The following is a 23,642-nucleotide window of genomic DNA, read 5'->3' as shown; positions in this document are numbered from 1 at the left end:
GTTACCCAACTAGGGCAGATAAGTGCCCTGATCCTGGGGAAAGGGAACACCACAGTTTTCTACATCAAACTCATTTGGCCATATAAACATGTTCACTTAATACCCAGCAGTATTACCTTTCTATGTGGGTTATATTAAGGGTTTCCCTTGAAGTTGTCTCTGGGAATGGGGTTGGAGTTGATTTAGAGGTAGGGGCATAGGATGGGATTGTGGCTCACATTAATTAAAGTGTGGGGAAGAGATACACAGTTGGTCATGCCCTGTGTCAGGAGTGTCTTCCTGGGTACCCAGGACCTGGTACTTGAGGGTTCCCTGAGGGTAACTAGACTGAATGTGTCTGTCTGGTTTGTTGTTCCCTCGTGCCTGCCATGTCAAGTCTGGGGCTCAGGATCCTGTAGGCGTGGATCCAGCATTACATTGGGGACCCTCTGTAGGTGAAGGATGGGCTGCTGAAGAGGGCAGGGGACACACTTCCTGAGGGAGACAGTTCTTTAAGAGCACACAGCCCAGCTATTGAGCCCAGTGGTATGCATGTGAATCAAAGGACAAGAAATAGGACAGAAATAGAAACCAGAGGTCAGAGGAGGGAGAGACAGGCCTGCTCAGCAGTGGCCTTGAAGCTTAGGGAGGAGACTGCAGAATGGGTTTGGATTGCATTTGTCTGTGGGTTTGTGCGAGGGGCTGTGTCAGTTATGTGTGCAAACGTGTTTTTGAGTCTGTGTGAGTTTTGGGGCGTATGTCTACTGGGGCATGTCCCACTCAGGGTGTTCATGGGTTAATGTAGGTATGTTTTCTACACGTGTTTGTGTGTGCTCTGAAAATTTTTCTGAGTGGCAAGGGTAACCTTGCGTCTTTTCTCGTATGTACCTGTGTGGCTGGGTGTCTGTCTTTGTCTCTCTGTCTCTGTGTGTGTATGATCTCCTCTGTCTTCTCATTCTCTGTCTGCCCCTCTCCAGCCCCCCCTTTGCCTGACACACCCCAGCTGCCAGCACTATTTACCGCAAGCAATGGCTTCCCTTCCCGCTGTCTGGATTCCCATGGTCAGGCTGCCTGCCCGGGGGCCTGCCCCTGTGGCCTCTGTAGGGGGCCTGACCTTGGAAGTGATACACTCTGGAAATCCCCCAGTGTGCTCCTTGCCTGGTCCTGGATCCAGAGAAGTTACAGTGAAGGAGGGGCACGTGGAAGGGAAGGGGGCCTGTTGGCAGCACCCACCCATCCTTCTGGAAACAGCATCTTTCTCTGGCCAGTCCTTCTCCCCATGCTTTCATCCCAACCAAGTATTCAGGGTCCTGGCCTCTCTGTCTGTGGGTTTGGGAATGCACAGTCCCCTGCAAACCCAGTTAGACCTGGTGAGGATCTGGCACTTTGTGTCCCCAGCACCCTACGTGCCTGTGTTATGCTTACTTGTCATGTCCTCATTGAACTCAAGGTTGTCCCCCCATCTCTCCTCTTCTTGCAGTGGACGCAGGAACCATTCTTGTTCTTCCTCCTATGACAGGGCTGTCCTAAGCCATGGGTTCCAGAGTCCAGGCAAAGTATTAAGTTTTGGTTGGATGATAGAGAAGCAGAGGTCCAATGGCCTCCCCATGTGCAGGAAGCAGCATCTCCAGGGGGTTTATTCTTGTGCTCATCCTGTGTTCTTGCCCTTCCTGCCTGGGCTTCAGTGAGCTGGCAAAAAAGCCAAGCAGCCTTTTTAACACTCCCTGTTGGTTTTGACCCAGCCTTGAACAGAAATGATATTGTGGAGAGGCCACTGTCCTCCCTGTGCTAGTGGTCCCTCGCTTGAGATTCCTTCCAGACAGTTCTGAAATGACTTCTGGAGGGCCTAAGGAAAGGGTTCTAGAAGGTCAGGCCATTCACCATATCACAATGTGGTAGAGGTGAACCCCAAAGTTCCCAAGCACTACTGCATTCCTAGCATCTACCCCTAGTTCTGGAGTAGCAAATTCTTGAATGTATGCGTCTTCTGATTTCTCCTCTCTTGAGTTGAGGGAGAGGTAAAGGGTGGTGTTGTGCTAGGGTTATGGGATAGCAGGCTTCATCCTCCATCAGCATACTGTGTGGATCTCAGACTGCTCCTATTCTCTCAGATCTTGGCTTTGTTGAGAACTCAGGATCCAGAGGTCTCAGTTGAAGCTCAATTCTTCCTTCAGCTCTTTGTTATAGGGCTTTGTTCAGCAACATGGGCATAAGGCAGGTAGGAGCCTGTGGGGGGCCCTGGGAAGGGCCTTCTCCACCCTAAGCCAGGATGTGTGCATACTAACCGGCTTCCCACCTGATGCCACTGTGACCCTTCTGAGTGAATTCCATTCATTCTGGGCCTCCCTTAGTTTCCTATCTCTGTGTCCCTCTGTACTCCCACCAGGCAGGGAGGATGTGCCTGTCCCAAGGCCGCCTTTGATCTCTGGGGATGCTTCAGGAAAACACCTGCAGAGTGTTGGCTCAGCAGGCCTGGGCCTTGTGCCTCCTTCCCTGGGGGCCAGTTAGGGTCTGGGCCTCCATCCTTTTAGGCACAGAGTCACCATTCAGAGGAGGGACTCATTCATGCTTCTTCCCATCTGGGGTGCTGCATCCTGTCACAGTAGACACATTGTGCTAATCTGTGTGGTCTATTAGAGGAAGCAAGTCCTGCCACAACTTCCTCCTGGTTTGACAGGATGCTGAATGATTCTGGATTTCCTTAGGAATGAGGGGCATCCCCTGTCCCTCAAACTACATGATAAGAAAGTCCAGCATTTTCTTTTCTTTCTCAAGCTCTTGACATCTCTTGTGGTAAGTGGAAGGAGAATGCAGAGGTGCTACCTTCTGAGGGACATTAGGTGGCTAATATAGGTCTATCTTATCTACTCAGGGCAGCTTATTGCCTTCCTGCTTCCCAGCTTTCTCCTCTCACACCCAATCCTCTCTGGTCCCTTGCTGAGCACTAGGATGCCACATGCCCCTTTTCTTTTTTTATTAGCCCCTTGCTGTTGTGCAGGTTTGATGCATTTGGTGTTTTCTCTGGGGTCTGTCCTGTTCCTCCAGTGTTGCAAGAGCACCTGCTTCACACACATAATCTGCAACTTCAACCACTTTTTGGCATCCGCTTGGGCTCTCATACTGGGACCAATAACTTAAACCCCAATTGAAATTTTCTGTGGTAACTTTCAGAATCCCTCTCTGCCTCCAATTTTTTGGCTTTGACTCTCTGTATAGCTCTCACCCTTGTGGTCCTTTCCTAGATTCTTATTCACCCCTCTGGGTCTTTGTCCATGCTCTAATTAATTGTGGAAGAAATCTTTATTCTTCTGATCCACTAACTGCTCTCTCATTAATACTATGTTCTTTGTGTTTACATAAGCAAAGTGTACTTTAGCCAAAGCTGGCCCCTCACCCTGGGGACTTGCTCCCATTCCTTCATTTCTCCCACTCATTCACGGTTTCAGCAACTCTTCCCTTGTTCTCCTACATCATTAATTTATCCCCCTTAATTGCATCTTTTCCATAAACATTCATTATTAATTTGTGCAAACTTTTGGAGCATATCTTCTTGGTGCTATTGCCTCATATTTATGCATCTTATTTTGACCAAACCTCTTGAAAGAATTAAGTTTGCTGTCACCAGTTGCTCTCATTCCATTCTGTCTTGAATCCCCTCCAGCCATGTCTTCATCTGCATCATGTACATGAGGCTATTCTTCAAAAGTCATAATTTCTTTGTGGCTAGATCTGATGGTCCTCATCTTCTTTGGCTTTCCATGCAGTCAATCACTTTGTCTTTGAAAGATGTCATCTTTTGGCTTCCAGTGTACCACACTCTTGGTTTTTCTGCTACCTCAAGGGCTATTGCTTTTCAGTTTCTTCTTACTGGTTCTTCCTATGTTTTCCAACTTCTTAAAGTAAAAGTATCCCACGACCCAGTCCTTAGATTTCTCCTTAATTTACATTCACTGCCTTGGTGATCTAACCTCGTATTATGGTTATCTCTCTTTCTCTCATGAAGACAGGATTCTCTTTGGGGACATCATGTTTCTGTGTTGAGGATAGACTATTTAGGGTATGGTCTCAGGATGCTGCTGCTTCAGTTTTGATACACTAGAGGATGTGGTAAGTCATAGTCTGGATACATTTTTGAAGGTAGGGACAAGAAGAATTTATTGATGGGTTGGATGTGGACTGTTAAGGGGAAAACTTATGGATGTTACATTCCACTGTACATGATCTGAACAACTGGAAATATGGAACTGCCATTAACTGATGTGGGAAATATGATCAGAGGGGTTTGATGTGAGTGGGTGGATGTGGAGCAGATTTCAGGAGTTCATTTTTGTATAGGTTGAGATGAATATTTGGTTTCCAAGTGTATATAATGAGTAAACAATTTGGTCATGTGTCTATCACATGATATGAGATCAGGAGCTCCACGTGGCAGGGCTGTGTCTTTTCCAATGTTGTGTTTGTAGTAGTACCTAACATGTAATAAGTACTTAAATATTTAATTTTTGAATACAAGATACTTCTTAAGGTCATTTTATTGTGACAGTTCCTTCTCATCAACTGAGTACTTCCTCCTGCGTCAGGGCTTCATAACTCATAGAATTCATCACATGATGTAGTGCTTTGTCTAGACCTTGGATGAAACTAATATAAGTATCATTATGCACTAGACACAGTTAAACCAAAACACTAGAGAGACCAAGAGATCTCTGAAATAAAAGGGCTTATCAAGCCATTACAGATACTAGCCAGAAAAATAAAGAATGAGTTCCTGGGACAAGTTTTCACAAATTCCAGCAGCAGAACTAGGTTGGAAAATGTCCACTAAACTGGAGCCAAACATATTTTTTTTTATTTTTAGAGAGAGAGAGAGAGAGAGAGAGAGAGAGAGAGAGAGAGAGAATTTTTTTTAATATTTATTTTTTAGTTTTCGGTGGACACAACATCTTTATTTTTTTGTGGTGCTGAGGATCGAACCCAGTGCCCTGCGCTTGCCAGGCAAGCACGTTACCGCTTGAGCCACATTCCCAGCCCCAAGCCAAATGTATTTTTAATAAACTGTGGGAAAAGAAAGCACTGTAATGTACATTTGCTATGGATAATAAGGGCACAATAATGGGAATTAGGCAATGTTTTGGGATTGGAGGAAAATGTATAAGAAATATTGTCTGGATTGGTTGGGGATGGAGTTCAGAAAGTTTATATGTAAACAGAACATGGTGGCGATGGGATTTTAAGTCAACACTAATGGTCCTTTTGTTGATTCCATCTGCAGCTAGTAACTGATTAATCTCCTATCTTCTTCATACCACCCTCTGGACTTTGTAATTAAATTTAGGACAATTCAGAATTATTCTTTCCACTATCCTTGATCTAAAATGGTGAGGTAAATGTGGATGGTAAATTATCGGAATTTAAGCCCAACCTTTACCTTCAATATGCCTTATTCAAGTCCCTGATAGGGAGCAGTGCAATAGTGTCCCTTCTGAAATGTGGCTGAAAACTCCTTTCCGACATAGGAAGGACTTCCTAGCCCTCTTCATGCCACCTTTTAACAAAGTATAATGGAGACAAAGAGACAGACAACTCCGCTTAGAGATATAGAGTGTATTTCAGGTGGTGCTCTGCTACACCTGTTCATCAATGGAAATGAAAATAGTGCTCTTCAAGGAATGCCCAGGTTGGGGAGCCTCGAAACACTTCCTCGTTGCTTTGGGAGTTCTCTGGAGCAGGATGATGTTTCAGAGCTGAGGGCTGGGAGCTAGGGGAGGCTCCCTGGATGGGAGGCACAAGCCACTCGAGAACAGTGCCGAGGGCAGTGGCGGGGATGGCCCAGGGTTGAGGCAGAGCCATGCTGTCGGGAGCGTAGCCGGAGTTTACTGTCTGGGGAATGGGGACCATTTAAGGCAGCTGGGCCTACTGGCTTCTCGGGGGAGGCTGAATGGGCCTTGGCATTTAAGAAGGTCAGGCCTGCTGGCTTCTTAGGGGAGGCTGAACGGGCCGTGGGGTGCCCACTTGGCTTCTCTGTCTTAGTTCTCCCCGTGGGGCTTTTGGCTGGAATGAGGCTCTTTTCAACATTTTCTTTTCTGGTTTTGGACACTTTCCCAGCTTTGGAGAACATGGACTCTACGTGCCCTTTGCCTTTCTTCTCAGGGGTAATGCAGTGCAGAAAGGATTTTATTTTATTTCTCAAGTCAGTCTCTGGAACGATGGGCTTCTTGTGAGAATGGGCTGGCATTGCCTTCCCCTGCAAGACCTGACTGTGCAGAGTTTGGCCCTGCAAAGGTTTACCCTGAATTTTCTGGGGGAGGAAAGACTTGTCCTGGGAAATGCGAGGCACCACGGGCTGGGCATTCTTAGGGTTCCTTGTGGGCTCAGGGATGACATGTGGCTTGCTTGGACTGTCTTGCCTGTCAGGCTCAGATTCTTTCCCCCCAGGAACTACTGGGGGTGGCTCTGGGGACTGCAGCTGAGGGTGATGCTGGTGATGCTGGTGGCTAGGTGGACAGGGATCCTCAAGAAGAAAGCTCTGGTTCCATCGCCAGGAGCCTCGGGGTGTCCTGTTCATCCTTTCTGGCCTCTGATCTTCAGCAGGGTGTCTTTCTTCACTGATTGAGGAGATCCCAAGCCCTGCATCCCCTTCTCCAAGGTCCCCTGCTGCCTTGGGTTTTCCTGGGTCCTCTTTCTTTTCTGCCAATGCCAGGACTTGGGCTGAGTCCTTGATCTTGTCAGGACGTTGGAGCTCAGGGCTCCAGGGTTCCTCCAGGATGGGGTTGTTCACACTGGCCTCCACCTGAACGCAAAGTATCTGGGCCTTGGTCATGTTCGCATTGAGTTGTGAGATCTTGGAAGCCCGGGGGGGTGATCCATGGGGCACTGGTTTGGAACTAAGTGCCTTTAGGTTGTGCTGTACTGCCTTCAACTCAGTGGCCAGCTGTTTTTTAAGGGGGATCCATTCTGAGTCTGGGGCAGGAGGAGACTCTGGTGTGATGGACAGTTCCTGGACTACTGTGCTTTCTGGGGTGCTTAGACTCCCAAGAGACTCCTGTGTGGATTTGTTCTCAGTGAATCCTGCAGTTGGTTCCCTGGACTCTCTTGCCCTTATGGGAATTCCCAATTGCATCTCTATGACCTTTTTCCTAAGGTGGAAATTTAGTTTGGGGAAGATGTGTGTCTTGGATGAGAAGGGGATAGTAGGAAGCATCTGGCTCCTTGGAGTTACCATCTCTGTCATTTCTTCCACCCGAACTTCAGGCTGGAACTCCTCTGTGTTGTCTGCCCAAGTCTCATCGTCATCTTGAAAGCATGGTTCAAGCCTCCTGCAGGGGTCTTCAGATGAGATCATCTGAGTCAGTGGAGGAGTTGGAGGCTCCTCTGGGATTTCCACAGGCCCAGACACCATCTCTGTGATTACAGGTTGGCTAGATTTTGCCGGGACCATGGCCCTAGAGAGGGCCACACAGTACAGAGCAGGCAGGCCTGACAGGAAGACCAGATACTTGTGCCGCAGCATGGTTTCCAGTTTCTCAATGGCTGTCTCAGACAGGACTCGGGGCAGCTTAGGGTGTTCAGTGTCAGCACTTGGTAAGGCCTGCTGCTGCTGATGATCAAGGGCCACTGGCATCCAGGGCATAACTTTGGGCTGAGGGTCAGGTTCACTTGCTGCCTGCAGTTCCGGGTGCTGGCTTTGTGGAATGCAAGGGAAGGGAGCCACTGCCAGGCCTCCAGGAATTCTGCATTCCCAGGAACTGAATACACAGGCAGGGACCTGGCCCTGGTGGATCTGTCCACATTTGGAGCCGATGTGGCTCTGCAATATTTCCTTGGCCTGGGCAAACAAGTGTGGCATGGGGGTGGGCATTTGGGCTACCATGGGTGAGGATAGGACACCAGCCTCATTGTCGTCTAGGGTTGCAAGCGGGGGCATGCTCACCCTGGGTAGGGCTGTACTGCTCCAGGACAGGGTCTGCTGGTCAGTGGAGGAAAGGAGCAACTGGATGGACTGCTGAATCTTTGGGGGCAGGCCCCAGCGATGGTGAATCAACTGCTTCTGGAGATGGAATTCCAGCAGCCTGCGGGCATGCTCTGGAAAGAAGAGCAGTTCCCTGGTGAGGACTGAGAAGGACTTTCCTGGCCAGGAGGTCTTCATGGTCTCAGGGGGTTGGATTTTGTCACATGATTCATACTGCTTGGGACCTGGAGCATGCTGAGATCTCTGGAAGACTGCTGGCAGGCCCCACTGAAGCTGGAGTTGCCTCTGCAGCAAGTGCCATTCCAAGGCTTTACACTCAGCCGTAGTCAGAAATGGGACACTGACTTGATTCTTAGAGGGAGACATGCAATTTGGGGAGGTTGGGGGTGAGGCTGGGGGTGAAGCTGGGAGTGAGGCTAGGGGTGAGGCTGGGGCTGACTCAGGTGGAGTATTGGACAGCAGGGGATGGAGCTCATTGAAGAGAAGAGGACCATTCAAGGGGGACTTGGGCACATTCTTGTTCCTGGAGAGACTTTTAGAGTCCATGAAAGTAGCAATCAGGGACTCACTGTGCAGAGTAGGGAGGCCACAGAAGAGCTGGTTGTATTTCTGCTGCAAATTGCACTGTGAGTCATTATCCTGTTCCCCATGCAGTGAATAGAGGTCATTTAGTACATTAAGAGCAGGAGAGGGTAGGGTTAGTACGTTATAGTTTTGAATTTGCTGACAGTGGCATCTTTGTTCTGGATTTACATCAGACCATTCAGAAACCCAGATAGACTGAATGGGCTGTCCAGCCACAAATGAACCCCATGTCTGGTGGGAAATGGTTTTAATTTTGTCAATAATAATCTGAGAAGTCATGGAGGAAACCTGTGGGTTTTTTCCAGATTGGTAAAACAATGTTGGGTCTGGCATAAGCTGCCTGAGGGAGTCTTCGACACGCCTGGGGAGCCCCCACCTCTGGAAATGCATCCATTTTTTTACATGTACCTCAAGAAACCTCAGAGTTTTAGGATTGAGTAAAGGCAGGTGAGTGGGGAGAACTGACTCCATTTCTAAGGCCATAGGATGGGCCAGGTTAGTGATCTCTGAATTCGGTGATACTAAAGAAACCTTGGGCTTCAAGTGGTGATGAACTTGGTCCTCCCCGTCAAGGTAAGTGTTTTTCTGCATAATCTCCTGTTCATTCACTGTAACTATAGATTCCTCAAGCCTTGAAGAAGCCATAGTCTCTGGGCCCACTGGCCTATCTGCCAGTTGAAATTCCTGCTCTAACTTGAGGTGATCGGCCCAGTATTCTTGGATTTTGATGCCATCATTTTTCTGGGAAACTGTCTGGGTTAAGCATTTGTGTTCTATTAGTTGGCTTAGTGTTGGAGTTACAGATGCCACTGAAGAATCTCTGGAGTGCTGAGAATGGAGCTCCAGATTCTGCTCAAAAGACATACTTGACATGGACAACACCTCTAGGCAAGAAGAGCCCCATGATGATCCCAGTAAAGTAGAGGGGATCTGGTTATTCTCACCCTCCAGCAATTGGTCAATCTCCAGAGCCACACCATTGCAGGTTTGGCAGTAGGGATCTGCACACAGAAGCTGCCGCACACTTTCTTTCTGGGGAAGCCATCCCTGGCTGGGAAGGAAAACATGGCAACCGTTAAGGATGGAGTGACATCTGCCTCTTTGCAAAAGTGTGGCTGGGGATTGCTACCCCATCCCTGAGTCCTACAAGAGCTGGGCCTATACTGTGGAAAATGAGGTCCTTATGGGAACTCGTCATTCTGAGAACTATGGGATGCTATACCCTGCTGCTATACCCAGCATCTTTGGATATTATTCTCTTGAAATTTTAAGGAGAAAATAAGATGATAGGCTCCTGTATGAGGGATCCCGGGAACTGTCTTCCCTGAAGACAGGCCAGAGGAGGTAATGTCAGCAGGGTCCAACAAGACCCAGGAGTCGCCCTTGAAAGGGTATAAACGTAAGAGAGTAAGACAATGATGACTTCATTATTCATTCTCTTGATGGGATAATTTGTGTCATGGCTGAGTGCAATCCCATGTCGTGCCTTTTATGAATTATGCACTAGTCAAATCCTGAGTTGTACAACTGCTGTGACCCTAGCACAGAGAAAAATTAGGTGACTGCCTCTTCCCTCCTGAGATATCTGGACTCTTTACTGCCATAGCAATTTTCTCAACCAATAAACTAGTCCCAACCATGCATGTCTCCTAACCAGCCATTATCCCTCTCCTCATCCCTGCCCCAGGCCTAGCTAAGAACTCATAGGGCAGATGGGGGGTTGAAAGACTGCAAAGAGCAAGAGATCACCTTTTCATGAAAGAGAGCAGCTCCTGAGGCTCCTCAGCTTCCTCTTGGGAAGGTCTCCTAACTGAGGAACCAGGACACAGTGTTATATGGTATAGGATTGTTTCAGGGGCCTCCTATAGGAAGCTCAATTTTAAGACCTTTGAATCAGCAAGAGGAAACTAAAAACTCAAGGTCAGTGCTCCAAGATATGTTTATATACAGAATCACCATTTACAACATGATATCCCTTACCTAATGTTATATGATATTCACAATCACAATGTGAGTGAGAGGGGATCATCAGCCTATTTAATGGATAAGACTGAGATAATTATAATTATAATTCCTATAAGGTCATAAAACTAATAAATGACAGTTAAGGACATCTGCCTTACTTCTTCAATTATTTATTCTCACGGTCATAAGGTAGTGAATTTTCGAACATTCCCATGTTCAGATTTCCCACCCATGGAAGTCCTCTGTGAAAGTCATCAATTTGGGGGAAATTGGATCCTTCAGAGATTAGAATACCTGGATCCTGGCACCAGGGGTAGAGCGACAGATACTATATAGGAAGCTAGCCCACAGTGGGAGTCAAATGAGAGTTTGGGACTTTACCTCTTGACGTTGCATCTTTATTCCTTTGCCTGACTTTTCGATGATGCTTGAAGACAAAAAACATGAGAATGTGAGACTAGGATGCCATTTTCTTTTTCATGCCCAAAATGAGACAAAAAATCATATTTCCCATTCCCTTTCTCCATAGCTGTCTGCATTTTATACACTCTCCTACATTTCCTTTACCATACTCCACCTTTTTCCACCCCAACATTTCCATTTTCTGCTTCACCCTTCTGATTCACTTCAAGATTCTGCATTCTTCATCCTCCTGTCCTCATGACAAGTTCTACAGAGAGCTTGGGATGACACAGGAAGAAAAGTGGAATGGATTAAAGGGTGAGCATTTCTAATGACCCAAGGACTTCTGCTTTACAAAACTCACCAACCAGAAAAATCCCCCATATTGGGAAGTCTTGAGATCTAGTGGGGTAGACTTTATAGCATCTATTTCTCAACTCAAGCCAAATAGGGAGGGTCTTGAGGCTTTTCATTGCATTGGAGGGAGAGCTGGTGAGGAATTAAATAGGTTCTCAGAACAAAAGCAATATACAAAGGTAACTGAAAGTATGGTATAAAAATGGGGTGGGGGGAGATTTAATATGGAGAAACACTGAAAACTTGAAAGCTTATCTGAGGCTTAAACTAGCTCAATTGTGGTGACAGTGTTTCCCTACCCGGCAGCAGCTCCTTGTAGGTTTGTGCTTCAATCCACAGTAACTCCGTCTAATTTGCCAGATAATTAGGATAAGGATGAAAAGAGAACCATAGGTATATAAGGGATATCCAGTGTCCCACAGAACAGATGTCAGGCTCAACATGGCCTAAACTTCATTAGCATGAGGAGACCAACCATCTCCACAACTAGGCGTTCAGGGGTCTAGTGCCAAATGACTCCCAGTGCTTCACCCTTGTCATGTCCGCCTCACAGAGGACAGAACCAGGCTGCAGACTGCATCACAAAGCCCTCCTGTTTCACAAGGGAGGCTCATGTGGTGGTTCAGTCTGTAGGTGAAGGCGTCTGCTCCTCTGTGAAGGTTGCAGAGCCTGCGCCTAGAGGTGCCACACGCACATGTCTATTTCCCACTTTTCATTCTCCATTTCCCACAACAGGCTGCTGGCTCAGCTCACTCCTTTTACAACAACTGTTTGGTCACCTGTCCTCAGAAAACTGAGTGCTTTTGTGACACAGGGGAGGGAAGGAAGAGTGGAGGAAGAGTGGCTGGGATGGAGGAACTTCACCAACTCCCCACTTCCCTGGAAATATAACTGAGAAGTGCACAGGAGTTTAGGGATGTCAGCGAGTGGTTATGGCTTGCAAATGGAGAGCTTTGATATTTCTGGCAATGGGTGACAAGAAATCAGAAATGCAAGGAGAGGAGACCATGGCTGATGAAAGGCAGGGTTGGCTGTATCTTTAAATGACATTGTGGGAGGAAGGAAGGGAGGCCTTTGGGTGTGTGTGTGTGTGTGTGTGTGTGTGTGTGTGTGTATAGGGTGGGGGGATTGCAAACATCGCCTTCCATGCAGACACATTAATGTGGCTTGCTTCTGGAATTCTGTCCATGGCTGGGTGTTCTAGAGCTGTTTTTGCCCAGGTTATAGCATCCTCCCTGCTCAGGGAGATGAAAGCCTGCAGAGATGGATGGGTTAATGGCCACTTCCATCTATGTGTCACAACCTGCTTGCTGATCATGGTTGAATGTATTGTTTGCCTGGAGTCCATAACTGATTTTGGAATCTTTAAGGGAGGACAAGTCTTCCATTCAGCCCCAGGTCCTAACATTCCTATGCCCTATTTATTTAGACATTTGTATTACCTTCTTGGCCTCTGTGGATAGTGTAATATGCCTCTAATAACCCAGCACTTCTGAATTTTATTGAGAGGTTTGCCTTAATGACAGTGATCCAAGCCAGGAAATCCTTAGGCTCAAAATCTTTGGAGAAGCTAATTTGTCTTTTTGTCTTTCCCCACAGCATCCAGCTCACCCAGCACACATGGTGAGCTTTCAGTATGTTCAACCCTACGTTGGGCAGTGTCAAGGGTACAAAGACATTTGAGTTGTGTAGTTGTGTTCTTCCTGCCTGGTCTCAAGAGACTCACATATACATTTTCAAAAATATGATTAATTCATATAAAGCAAGAGTCAACAATTATTTTAGGATAAGTAGATTTAAACTCATTTGTGGGGCTCCAGTCACAAACATCATATTTTGGAAGACAGAAATCTTAACAATAATCACGATCATTGCAATAGGCTGTTGGGTCACTGGAAAATCATAATGATGATCATGGTCTTTAGAGAGAGCTATTGGGTAGTTGGAGTTGGGTTTAAAAGTGCAAATTGTGGAGTAAAGGACTGTTCATGGTGGGAAAGAAACTTACCAACAAATGTAGAAACTAAGGAATGATCCATAGAGTTCATTTGGAGGTAAGAAATGCAGTCTCTCTCTAGAAGAGGTGCAGCTATGTACATGGGAGAACAAATGTGGGGAAAGACTGAAAGAGCAGGAATGAGGCCTTTTGAAGGAGGGCTTAGACATTTATTTTATGCAGTCACTAAGATCAATTTTTTTTAAAGTAGGCATACACATACACAGTAAAAATTCCAGAATTAATTTAGCCTAGGAAGCATGAGTAAATTGATATATTTTTCTTCATACCTGGAAACATACCATAGACATTGTTTTTCCCTTTTTTTGTTTTTTGTTTAGCAACATGAACACATTTTATTTTTAAACTTTCTTTGTTGCCTACATAGTGTTCTTTGGTGGAACAAAACACAATTTATCTTTAATTTTGTGTTCTTGGATATTTCATTACTTGAAATCTTTTGTTCAACAAATAATGCTGACACGAACCTCATGTGTAGAAGAAGTCTTGTCACAGCAGTGAGTACAGATGTAGGAGAAATTCCTAAGGGTTGAACTGACAGATCAAAGGGTGTGTGTATTTTCAATGTTGATATTGCCTATTGTCCACCAGTTGTACAAATTTTCACTCTCACCAAAAATTGTATAGAGATGGCTCTTGTACCACACTTGTCCACTAAATATTACCAAAATTTTTTATCTTTGACAATTTAGAAGTAAAAAATTGTATTTTATACATTTATAAATTTGTTTTGAGGTAGGCACATCACCTTTTAGTGTATTTATTTTCTTTTCTGTGAAATATCTGTTCCTATCCTTTGCCCACAGGTATGAGGTATTTATTATTGGGAAAAAATCACATTGATTTATAAATGCTTTTCAATATTAAGAAAACTAGCTCTTTATGTATTACATTTTTTGTCCTCAGTTTGCCTTTTGATGTATATGATGAGTTCTTATTTTTGTTGTTTTTTTTTGTTTTGTTTTGTTTTTGTTTTGGTGGTGCTGGGGATTGAACCCAGGGTCTTGTGCATGTGAGACAAGCACTCTACCAACTGAGCCATATTCCCAGCCTTTATGATGAGTTTTTGTAATGCAGAAAATTTTGCATTTTATGTAGTTTAATTTGTTAGTTTTCTGAGTTTCAAGTCACATTTAGAAAGATTTTTTTTTCCTTCTCTGAAGTTATAAAAAAAGTTCTAATTCTTTATATACTCATAGTTTAATTTTTAAATGTTTATACCTTTGCCCATTTAAACTTTATTTTTGAGTCATGAGTGAAGTTGTTAGCTGTATTGGTTAAGAATTGTGTTCAAGAGGCTGGGGATGTGGCTCAAGTGGTGGTGTGCTTGCCTAGCATGCGTGAGGCACTGGGTTCAATTCTCAGCACCACATAAATGTAAAATAAAGATATTGTGTCCACCTAAAACTAAAAAATAAATACTAAAAAAAAAAATAAATAAATACTGTGTTCAAAAACATGGAACAGGGGCTGGGGCTGGGGCTCAGCGGTAGAGCACTCGCCCAGCACGTGCAAGGCCCTGGGTTTGATCCTCAGCACCACATAAAAAATTAAATATTTAAATAAATAAACAAATAAAGATATTTTTAAAAAAATGAGACAGAAATTTATCTACCAAACAGTTTCTCAGAAGCTTCTGGATTTCCCTTAGGACAAAAGAAGTCTGGAAATAGCATTGCTTTCACTCTTCTAACAACAACACAAAAAACACAGGACATTCGGCAAATTTGCAATTTTTCTTAAGTTAAACTTAATCCAAGGAAAGACAGATTCTTCCAAGGAAAACATGGTACAGGTGCATTTGCTTATTTGGGGATGACTCTCTTCCTACCACCATCAAGCTGGTAAGAATTCAGCTAAAGTATTTTAAAAATTTTTATTGGGGCTGCAATTGTGGCTCAGTGATAGAGTGCTTGCCTAACATGTGTGAGGTACTGGGTTTGATCTTCAGCACCAAATAAAAATAAACAAATAAGCCAGGCGCAGTGGTGCATGCCTGTAATCCCAGCAGCTTAGGAGGCTGAGGCAGGAAGATTGCAAGTTCAAAGCCAGCCTCCGCAATGGCGAGGTGCTGAACAACTCAGTGAAACCCTGTCTCTAAATAAAATACAAAATGGGGCTGGGGATGTGATTCAGTGGTTGAGTGCCCTGGATTTCAATCCCTGGTACTCCAAACAAACAGACAAAAATAGGTAAAATAAAGATATTGTGTCCATCTATAACTAAAAAATTAAAAGAAATTTAATTGTACATATTTATGGGGTCCAGTTGACTATTTCAAGACATGTGCACATGTGCTGATCAAATCAAGTACTTAATGTTTGCATCTCCTTATCATTATTTTGTCTTTGGAGACTCTGTATTCCTGTCTTCTACTTATTGATAAAATAGGTGACAGTTTTAATGAATTGCTAAAGACCAAGTATAGGCCAGCATGAGAGTACAGAAAATTGGGACCCAATACTCCTCGGGGAATTCAGACTCACTTCCAGGCTCTTTTACACAGACTTTAATGCTCTACTGTATGTTCATAAGAAGTATTGTGAGCAGTGGGCGAATCTTGAGAAGTCTCCCTTGTGGAATAGGCTTGGAGAAAAACACCAAGCCCTTCTCTGATCCTCTCCCTATTTTCCCTGTGGGAACAAATCCTTAAGTTGCTGAGTTAAAGGTCAATAAATCCTAACATGAGACATTAAGTTATGAATTGGTGAAGACCCATTGCAGTCAGAGAAAGGGGAAAAAAACCCAATAACAACAACAAAACACTTCTATCCTTGTGAGCCCCAGACAATTAGAAGTCTTCCATCTGACGGTGGGGTAGGATCAGGGAAAGGCTCTACTCCTGAGACCCAAGGTCACAGTGTTGGTCTAAAACTAATAATGAATCAGAAAAGCAGAGAACACCCCCTTTACCACAACCATCACCACTACCAGCCTGGCTAATAAGCAATAAATAAAAACAGCAATCTACTGCTGAATGGTCATGAAGAATATAAAGACATTTCAACGGGCCAAGGAGAACATGTAAACCAAGGATAGAACGGACACTGAGAAAACCTCTGGCAAACTAGCCTCAAACGTAAATACAAGGCGATGTTAGAGAGAGCTGGAGTCTATAGTGCACCGACAGTAAGAGAATAAGAACAAAACCCAAACACGGCTCAGTTCCTGACGAGGCTGGATCGGTCTCCCACACTAATGGTCCAGCAGAAAGAAAAGGGTATCATTGAAGGTCTCCTACCATTTCCATATGCTTTCCCAGGAGACCTTCAATGATACATAAAATTATAAGAGGTTATGAAGGGCAAGGGGGAGGGAAAAAAAGGGAGAGAATTGAACAACAGCAGAGGAGGTAGAGAGGGAAGATGGGAGGAGAGGGGAGGGGAGGGGGGATAGTAGGGGATAGGAAAGGTAGCAGAATACAACAGTCACTAATATGGCATTATGTAAAAATGTGAATATGTAACAGATGTGATTCTGCAATCTGTATTTGGGGTGAAAATGGGAGTTCAAAACCCAATTTGAGTCAAATGTATGAAAGATGATATATCATGAGCTATGTAATGTTTTAAATAATCAATAAAAAAAATAAAAAAAAAGAAAGAAAAGGGTGACCATTTCCAGGCATTCAAACAACCTAGCTCAGTCTCTGCAGTCTTATAATAGATGTTTGTCTTTCAACAACATAGTATTATGAAGCAACCTTCCTGATCAGATGGGCAATCTCAACAGAAAATGGGAACTTGAAGAAAGAATCAAATTGAAATTCTGGAAGTAGAAAACATAGTAACTTTTGTTTACTTTTGTCAGGTTCATCAGTACTCTTGACACAGGGAAGGAATGAGTCAGTGAACCTGAAGATAGTTTGATAAAAATCATCCAAAGATAAAAGTGAAAAAAAAAACCATAAACAAAACCAGAATAGATCATCCAAGAGCTGTGACATAACATATATGCCATTGGCCTCCTAGAAGCAGAGGAGAGAGACAATGGGACAAAAGAAATATTAGAAAAGATAGTGGCCAAGCATTTTTCAAAATTAATGACAAACACCAAATCAGAAATTCGGGAAGCTGTTCAGCTTTGGTGATTTGTTACTAAATAACATCATGCCAAAATCTTTAAATGTTTTATCTGATGAAAAATAAAGACAACTTAAATTTATAATATGCCACTTTTACTCACTTGCGTTCCACACATGATTTGCTCTATGAAAGAGTTCAAATTACAACATGTAAGCTGGAAATTGTGCACTGAAGTACACCGAGCTTTTGAATATCATTTATCAAATGTATCAGGGCAGAAAAAACGTTGAGAGCTGCTTCTCTAAAGAACAGATCTTGCCAAAATCAGGTCATCTTTGGCACAGGCACATTCCCGGTAGATGGAGGAGGGGCTATCATCTGTCATGTCTTGACAAGGTTTATTTTGATCCAAGTTCACAACATACTCATTAATCATCTGCTCCACCAGCCAGACAGATGTTGAAAGGAAGCCAGGGGTTACAACTTGACAGAAATGCATTAGCACAAGGGAGGAGAGAACATCATTTCATAACTAGCAGGCTTGGGCAGAGACTTGTACTATTGCTGGCAGGGATGCTAATGGAGCATGGTGGGGATAACTGTGCACACAGAAGCAGAAGAGGGGTTAGAACAAAGAGCAACCAGCTCACATATTATCCATTCTGATTGAGAGCAGCGGAAAGGTCAGGAAGGAGTTGAAATAGGTTAAGTATGGGAAACTCACAGCTGGGGTATTGTTAATTCTGGTCAGACCTCCCCTTCCTGCTCCCCAAAATACCTGGTTTCTTGGATGCACAGCTCGGCTAGCCAAGACTGTGAGTCATGATCAAGAGGACCAGCAGAGAGGGCTCCATTTTCCACCCATCAATCAGCTTCATTTTACAGGCTACTGGTTCACTAGAGTATGAGAAGTAGCGGTAGATTTTCTCTTGGGAAAACTGAGAAAAAAAATGAGAGAGAGAGAGAGAGAGAGATAGATAGATAAGGGGGGAGAGGGGGAGGGGGAGAGAGAAGAGAGGTTGGGAGAGAACTTAAAGTAAGTAGGTGAAAAACACTGATTGGAATACAGTTATGGGTTAAAAAAACAAAACACCTCCTACCCCCTCAAAAAAACCCCAGCAAGTGAACTTATTTGAGAACCATGGATGCAACCATATAAAAATGTACCCATGAGAAAAGACCAGGAAGAAATACCCAAGACTCATGGCAGTGTTTATTAGTGGGGTAAAAAGTTGTGTATATTTTTTTCCATTTTTTTTCTGAATATGGCATTGTACATCTATAGTTTAAAACAGTATTTCAAAAGTAAACCTTGGGGAACTTTCAACACAATGCTAAAAGAAGTTGATTTAGACCACACCTTCTCAGAACAACTAGAAGATTGACAAAACATATTTTTTAAAAAAATATGTTTGAAAGTATTGCATAAAAGTATTGCACTAAAGTGATGAGCAGTTATGGGGCCAGGACTTGGTTGAGAAGGGAAGCTTACTTAGGTGAGCTTGACATTTGGGGCTGTCCTTCCCCATAATGCTATTGTTGGTGACACGAACTAAGAGGCTAAAAAGCAGAAAAATTGACAGGTTCATAGGATAAAGGGAACAAAAATTGGAAATCGGGTCCTGATAAGGAGAAGGGGCTCTGGAAAGCACCAAAGTGGTTTTTGGTTTAATCCTAAGGGGCTCTGCCATGGCAATAAGTATGAACTGGAAGTGGACAAGCCCTCGGAGAGAGGGAATCCACTCTGACTGAACTATGGTAGCCTCTCGCTTAGGGACAGTCATAAGGTACCAAAGCCTGGCAATCACAGTATGAGAAAGGCTGATTTTATTTGTGAATACAGACATTATAAACCTAAACAAAATATTTCTAAGTCAAATCCAATGATATATAAAAACAACACGTTAAGACTGAATTGGTTTTATTTCAAGAGCACAAGGCAGGTTTAAGATTGAAAAAGCAATCAATGCAATTCACATGAAAATAATTAGGAAGAAAAATGATCATATCAATGAATGTACAAAAACTTGGAAAATTCAAGACCTATTCATTACAAAAACTTTTCTCAAAAAAGGAATAGAAGGAATCTGATAAGGCATATGAACTAAGTAAACCATGTGTAGTTGTCTCTATCTGTGGCTTCTGCATCCTCAGATTCAGCCAAGCACTGTGTGAAAATATTTGAAAAAAGAATGTGTCTGTACTGAATATATTCAGGTGGGTTTTCCTGTCATTATTCTCTAAAAATTATAATACAACAACTATTTAGATAGAATTTGTATTATATCAGGTATTATAAGTAATTTAGAGATGTTTAAAAGTATACAGGATTGTGCATAGGTTATACATAAATACCATGCCATTTTATATAAGGGCTTGAGCATCATCAGATTTTGGTATCTGCGCTGGGTCTTGGAACCAACCCCCTCATAGATACCAAGGAATGACTATATTTAAAGGAGAAATGTTAAAAGTTTTTACATCTGAGATAAGGATGAGACAATTATGCTTGCTAACATTTTTTATATTCAATATATATTAAACTGGGATTCAAGCCAATGTATAAATCATGAAAAAGAAAGAAGGGTTAAGGATAGAAAAGGAAAAATTAAAGCTGCCATAATTCACAGGTGGCTTGAGTTATATATTGAAAATCCAAAAGAATCTATAGATAAAAACTATTAGAATAAATAAGTGAATTTTGCAAGATTACCAGATGGAAGATGAGTATATAAAAGTCAATTGAATTTCTATATATTTGCAACACACTGTCAGAGAATAAACTTAAAAAGATAAGACTTACAAAATCATCAAAAAATCATCAACAACCAAGAATAATCTAACCAAAATTGTACAAGAGCTCTGTGCATAACTTGCAAAGTACTCAGTGAATTAAAGAATGTACAATGTTCATGTATTGGAAGTTTCAATATTATAAAGGTGTTAATTTTCCCAAATTAATCATCATTTCTTTCCCTTCCTTCCTTTATTTTGTACCCAGAGGTACTTTACACTGACTACATCTCCATCCCTTCTATTTTAATTTTTTTGGGTACCCAGGATTGAACCCAGGGATGCTTAAGCATTGAGCCACATCCTCTGCCCTTTTTATTTTTATTTTGATACATGATCTTGCTAAGTTGCTTAGGGTCTTGTTAAATTGCTGAGGCTAGCATTGAACGTGGTGATCCTCTTGCCTCAGCCTCCTGAACTGCTGGGATTACAGGTGTGAGGAGCCATCGTGCCCGGCTCTCATCCCTTTTTAAACATTTTAAAATTTTGAGACAGTCTAAGCTCCTGAGGCTGGCCTTGAACTTTCAATCCTCCTGCTTCAGACTCTCAAATTGCTGGAATTACGGGCCTGTGCTACTGGGGTCTGCTTTGATCTGTTATCTCAATGAAGTCTCAATCTCAATCTCAATCTCGCTGTTATTCTTTTATTTATTCATATTTTGATGAACATTAGCAATTAGATTTCAAAATGTGAATGGAGATGTAAAGAACCAAGAATAACTAAGACAATCTTGAAGAAGAAAGGATATCATCTAACAGATTTGAAACTTATTGTGAGGTGACAGTAAATTGACAACATGATACTGGTGGGAGGATAGACAATCCTTAATCCTTCCTTCTTTTTCATGATTTGTTACACTGATTAGAACCCCCATAATATATATTAAATATCAAGAGTGTGTCTCAACCTTACTTCAAAGGTAATGCAGTTAGGTCATCGGGATATCCAGAGATGGGCAGTGTATTTATACAACAAAAGTGAAACCATGTAATAAAAAGCCTGACTCGTTTTTTGATGTTTGGCTATTGACAGCTTTTAAAGCCTCATTTCTCTCTCTCTCTTTTTTTTAAAGAGAGAGAGAGAGAGAGAGAGAGAGAGAGAGAGAGAGAGAAAGAGAGAGAGAGAGAGAGAATTTTTTTTAATATTTATTTTTTAGTTTTCAGTGGACACAACATCTTTATTTTTTATTTTTATGTGGTGCTGAGGATCAAACCCAGTGCCCCACATATGCCAGGCGAGCGTGCTACTGCTTGAGCCACATCTCCAGCCCCTCATTTTTCTCTTTTGCTTGTGCTCCACATCTGGGCAAGCCATTTGAAAGGAAAGCCAAGGTGTTCTCTCTTTTGGCATTGGTGGGGGATTCAAATCATACAAGCCCTCACCCAGGCATGAGAATTCATTACACTGACCCCAACACCAAATTGACAAGAAAAACAGAGCCAGTCTCCTTTTCTTGTTTGCCCAAGCTGTTTTGGATCAGCTTGGGAGGCACACTCTGCTCTCTCTGGAGGCCTCAGTTATTTAAGTAAAAAAAGAAAAACGTTTCATAGCCTCTAATTGTGTGTGCTGCGTCATCAGTCTTGACATTTAAACCAAGTTTCGGGGGAGACCTACTAGGGTTTCAATTTCTCCATCAAATCTCATGTTGAATTCAGTTTTCATTGTGAGGTACTAAGGGGTGGGACCAGGTGGGACAATGAAGAGACAATAGAGTCATGAGGGCTCTTCCTGGTTTAATTAATTCATGAATTGATGAGTTATCATCTGAGTGGCTTTGTTATAAAAGTGAACCCCCTCTGGCTGGCCTGTGCTGTCTTATCATATATTGACCTCTACTGTGTCATTGAATTGGCAGGAGCACATGCCAAGCAGATGCCAGTGCCATACTCTTGGACTTCCAGGACTGTGAGCTAAATATGCCTACTTTCTTTATAAATTATTCAGTCTGTGATATTCTGTTATAGCAATAGAAAAATGACTAAGATTGATCAAGTTGTATTAGGCTGGTTACAATAAATCATAGTTTCTAGACTATCACATAGAATATCTTCATTAGAATATTTTTGAGGATAGGAAAAAATCCTTAAAAACATAAAAAGCACTAATCATAAAGGAAAATTTTCTTTTAAAAGCATTAGATGGATTAAAATCAAGACCTTTCATTCATCAAAAACACCATTAAGCCGGGTACAGTGGCACACACCTGTAATCTCAGGGGCTTGGGAGGCTGAGGCAGGAGGATCACAAGTTCAAAGCCAGCCTCAGTAACTTGGCAAGGCGCTAAGCAACTCAGTGAGACTCTGTCTCTAAATAAAATACAAAATAGGGCTGGGGATGTGGCTCAGTAGTTAAGTGCTCCTGAGTTCATCCCTGGTACCAAAAACAAAACAAAAAACACCATTAAGAGGGGGTAATGGCAAGCCACAAAAGAGGAAAAGAAATAGGCAAAGTACGTAGCCAATAAGGAGATTATATGCAGAATATGTGGTTCTACAAATCAATGAGAAAAAAACAAAAAAACAAAACAAAAAACCCCCCAGACAACCAAATAGATAAATGCTCAAGGGACAGGAAAAGTTATTTCACAGAAAAAGATAACTAAAGAGACTCTAAATAAATGAATAAGTATTCTCAACCTTATTAGAAATCACAGAAACACAAAGAATTGAAACCACAATAAGATACTACAATAAGCCTACTAGAAAAGATAAAATTTTAAATTGACAGTGCTGCAATGAGAAGAAACTTCAGTAACTTGTCTAGTCCTTGCTGTCTGTCTAAGTACTGAGGAGTTAGAGCCACATGCTGGGTCACACTGAGGTGCTTGTTTACAGAGTAGCCTTTAGCATGGATTTAGTCAGTACCTGTCCTACTTGCAGACAGAGGTGCCCATGAGGACAAGAAGGCGGGATCAGAGTCTTCCTAAACAAGGGCACTCTCACATGATGCACAGCTAGGCCTGCTATTTTTAATGATATGGGTATGGATCCTCACATCTGCCCACCTGCCTCACAGCTTGAACAGCAAACCACGGTGTGTGTGTGTGTGGGGGGGAGTACATGAAGAGCCTCTGGGGACTCTGGAGGGCCACTCAGCTGTGAAGGATACTTATTCATTTGTTTCTAGGAACATTGCTTAATCCAGATCCTGATTCCATTATAATGCTGTAGTGCCACAGTTATCGTCATCAAATTTCTTCAGGTTTATGTTTATGGCTACCGATTCTTACATGTTATAGGTCGTACATCCTTGGAAAGAAAAATCCTGACAGACGTGCCACCGATGTTTGCCACGAGCCTTACCAATAAATAGCTAGGATGTTCCAAGGTGCTGGGGACAGAGATGCATCACCACTTGTATACCTGAGCATCGTTATTAATGAGCAAGAACCAAAATTACCGGGGAGTTTGACTGGAAACCTCAGAGCAGTATCAGGCAGCAAGAAGGCCAGAGCTCAGAAGCCGGTTAGTACACCATGCACCAGTGCAGCGTCGTCGCTAGAGGGCAGTAGGGGCCCATCCGATACTCAGTCCCGCGCAGTCTCAGCAG

At 43.1% G+C, this 23,642-nt stretch overlaps 1 protein-coding gene across 1 annotated transcript; it reads right to left on the bottom strand.

The window, feature by feature from the left end:
• Positions 1–5,737: 5,737 nt before the first annotated feature.
• Positions 5,738–11,700, bottom strand: LOC308634481 (protein SPATA31F1-like; the record flags this gene model as incomplete). Its single annotated transcript, XM_081268303.1, has 4 exons — positions 5,738–9,584; positions 10,283–10,343; positions 10,880–10,925; positions 11,557–11,700. 4 exons carry the CDS (start codon positions 11,698–11,700, stop codon positions 5,738–5,740), a joined length of 4,098 nt encoding a protein of 1,365 aa, XP_081124429.1.
• Between the last annotated feature and the right edge of the window lie 11,942 nt (positions 11,701–23,642).

Source organism: Spermophilus citellus, assembly GCF_964194105.1.
Source record: "Spermophilus citellus genome assembly, chromosome: 2".
Taxonomy (NCBI): Eukaryota; Metazoa; Chordata; class Mammalia; order Rodentia; family Sciuridae; genus Spermophilus; species Spermophilus citellus.
The sequence above is the reverse complement of the archived record's forward strand: the minus strand, read 5'-3'. Positions and strand labels throughout refer to the sequence as shown.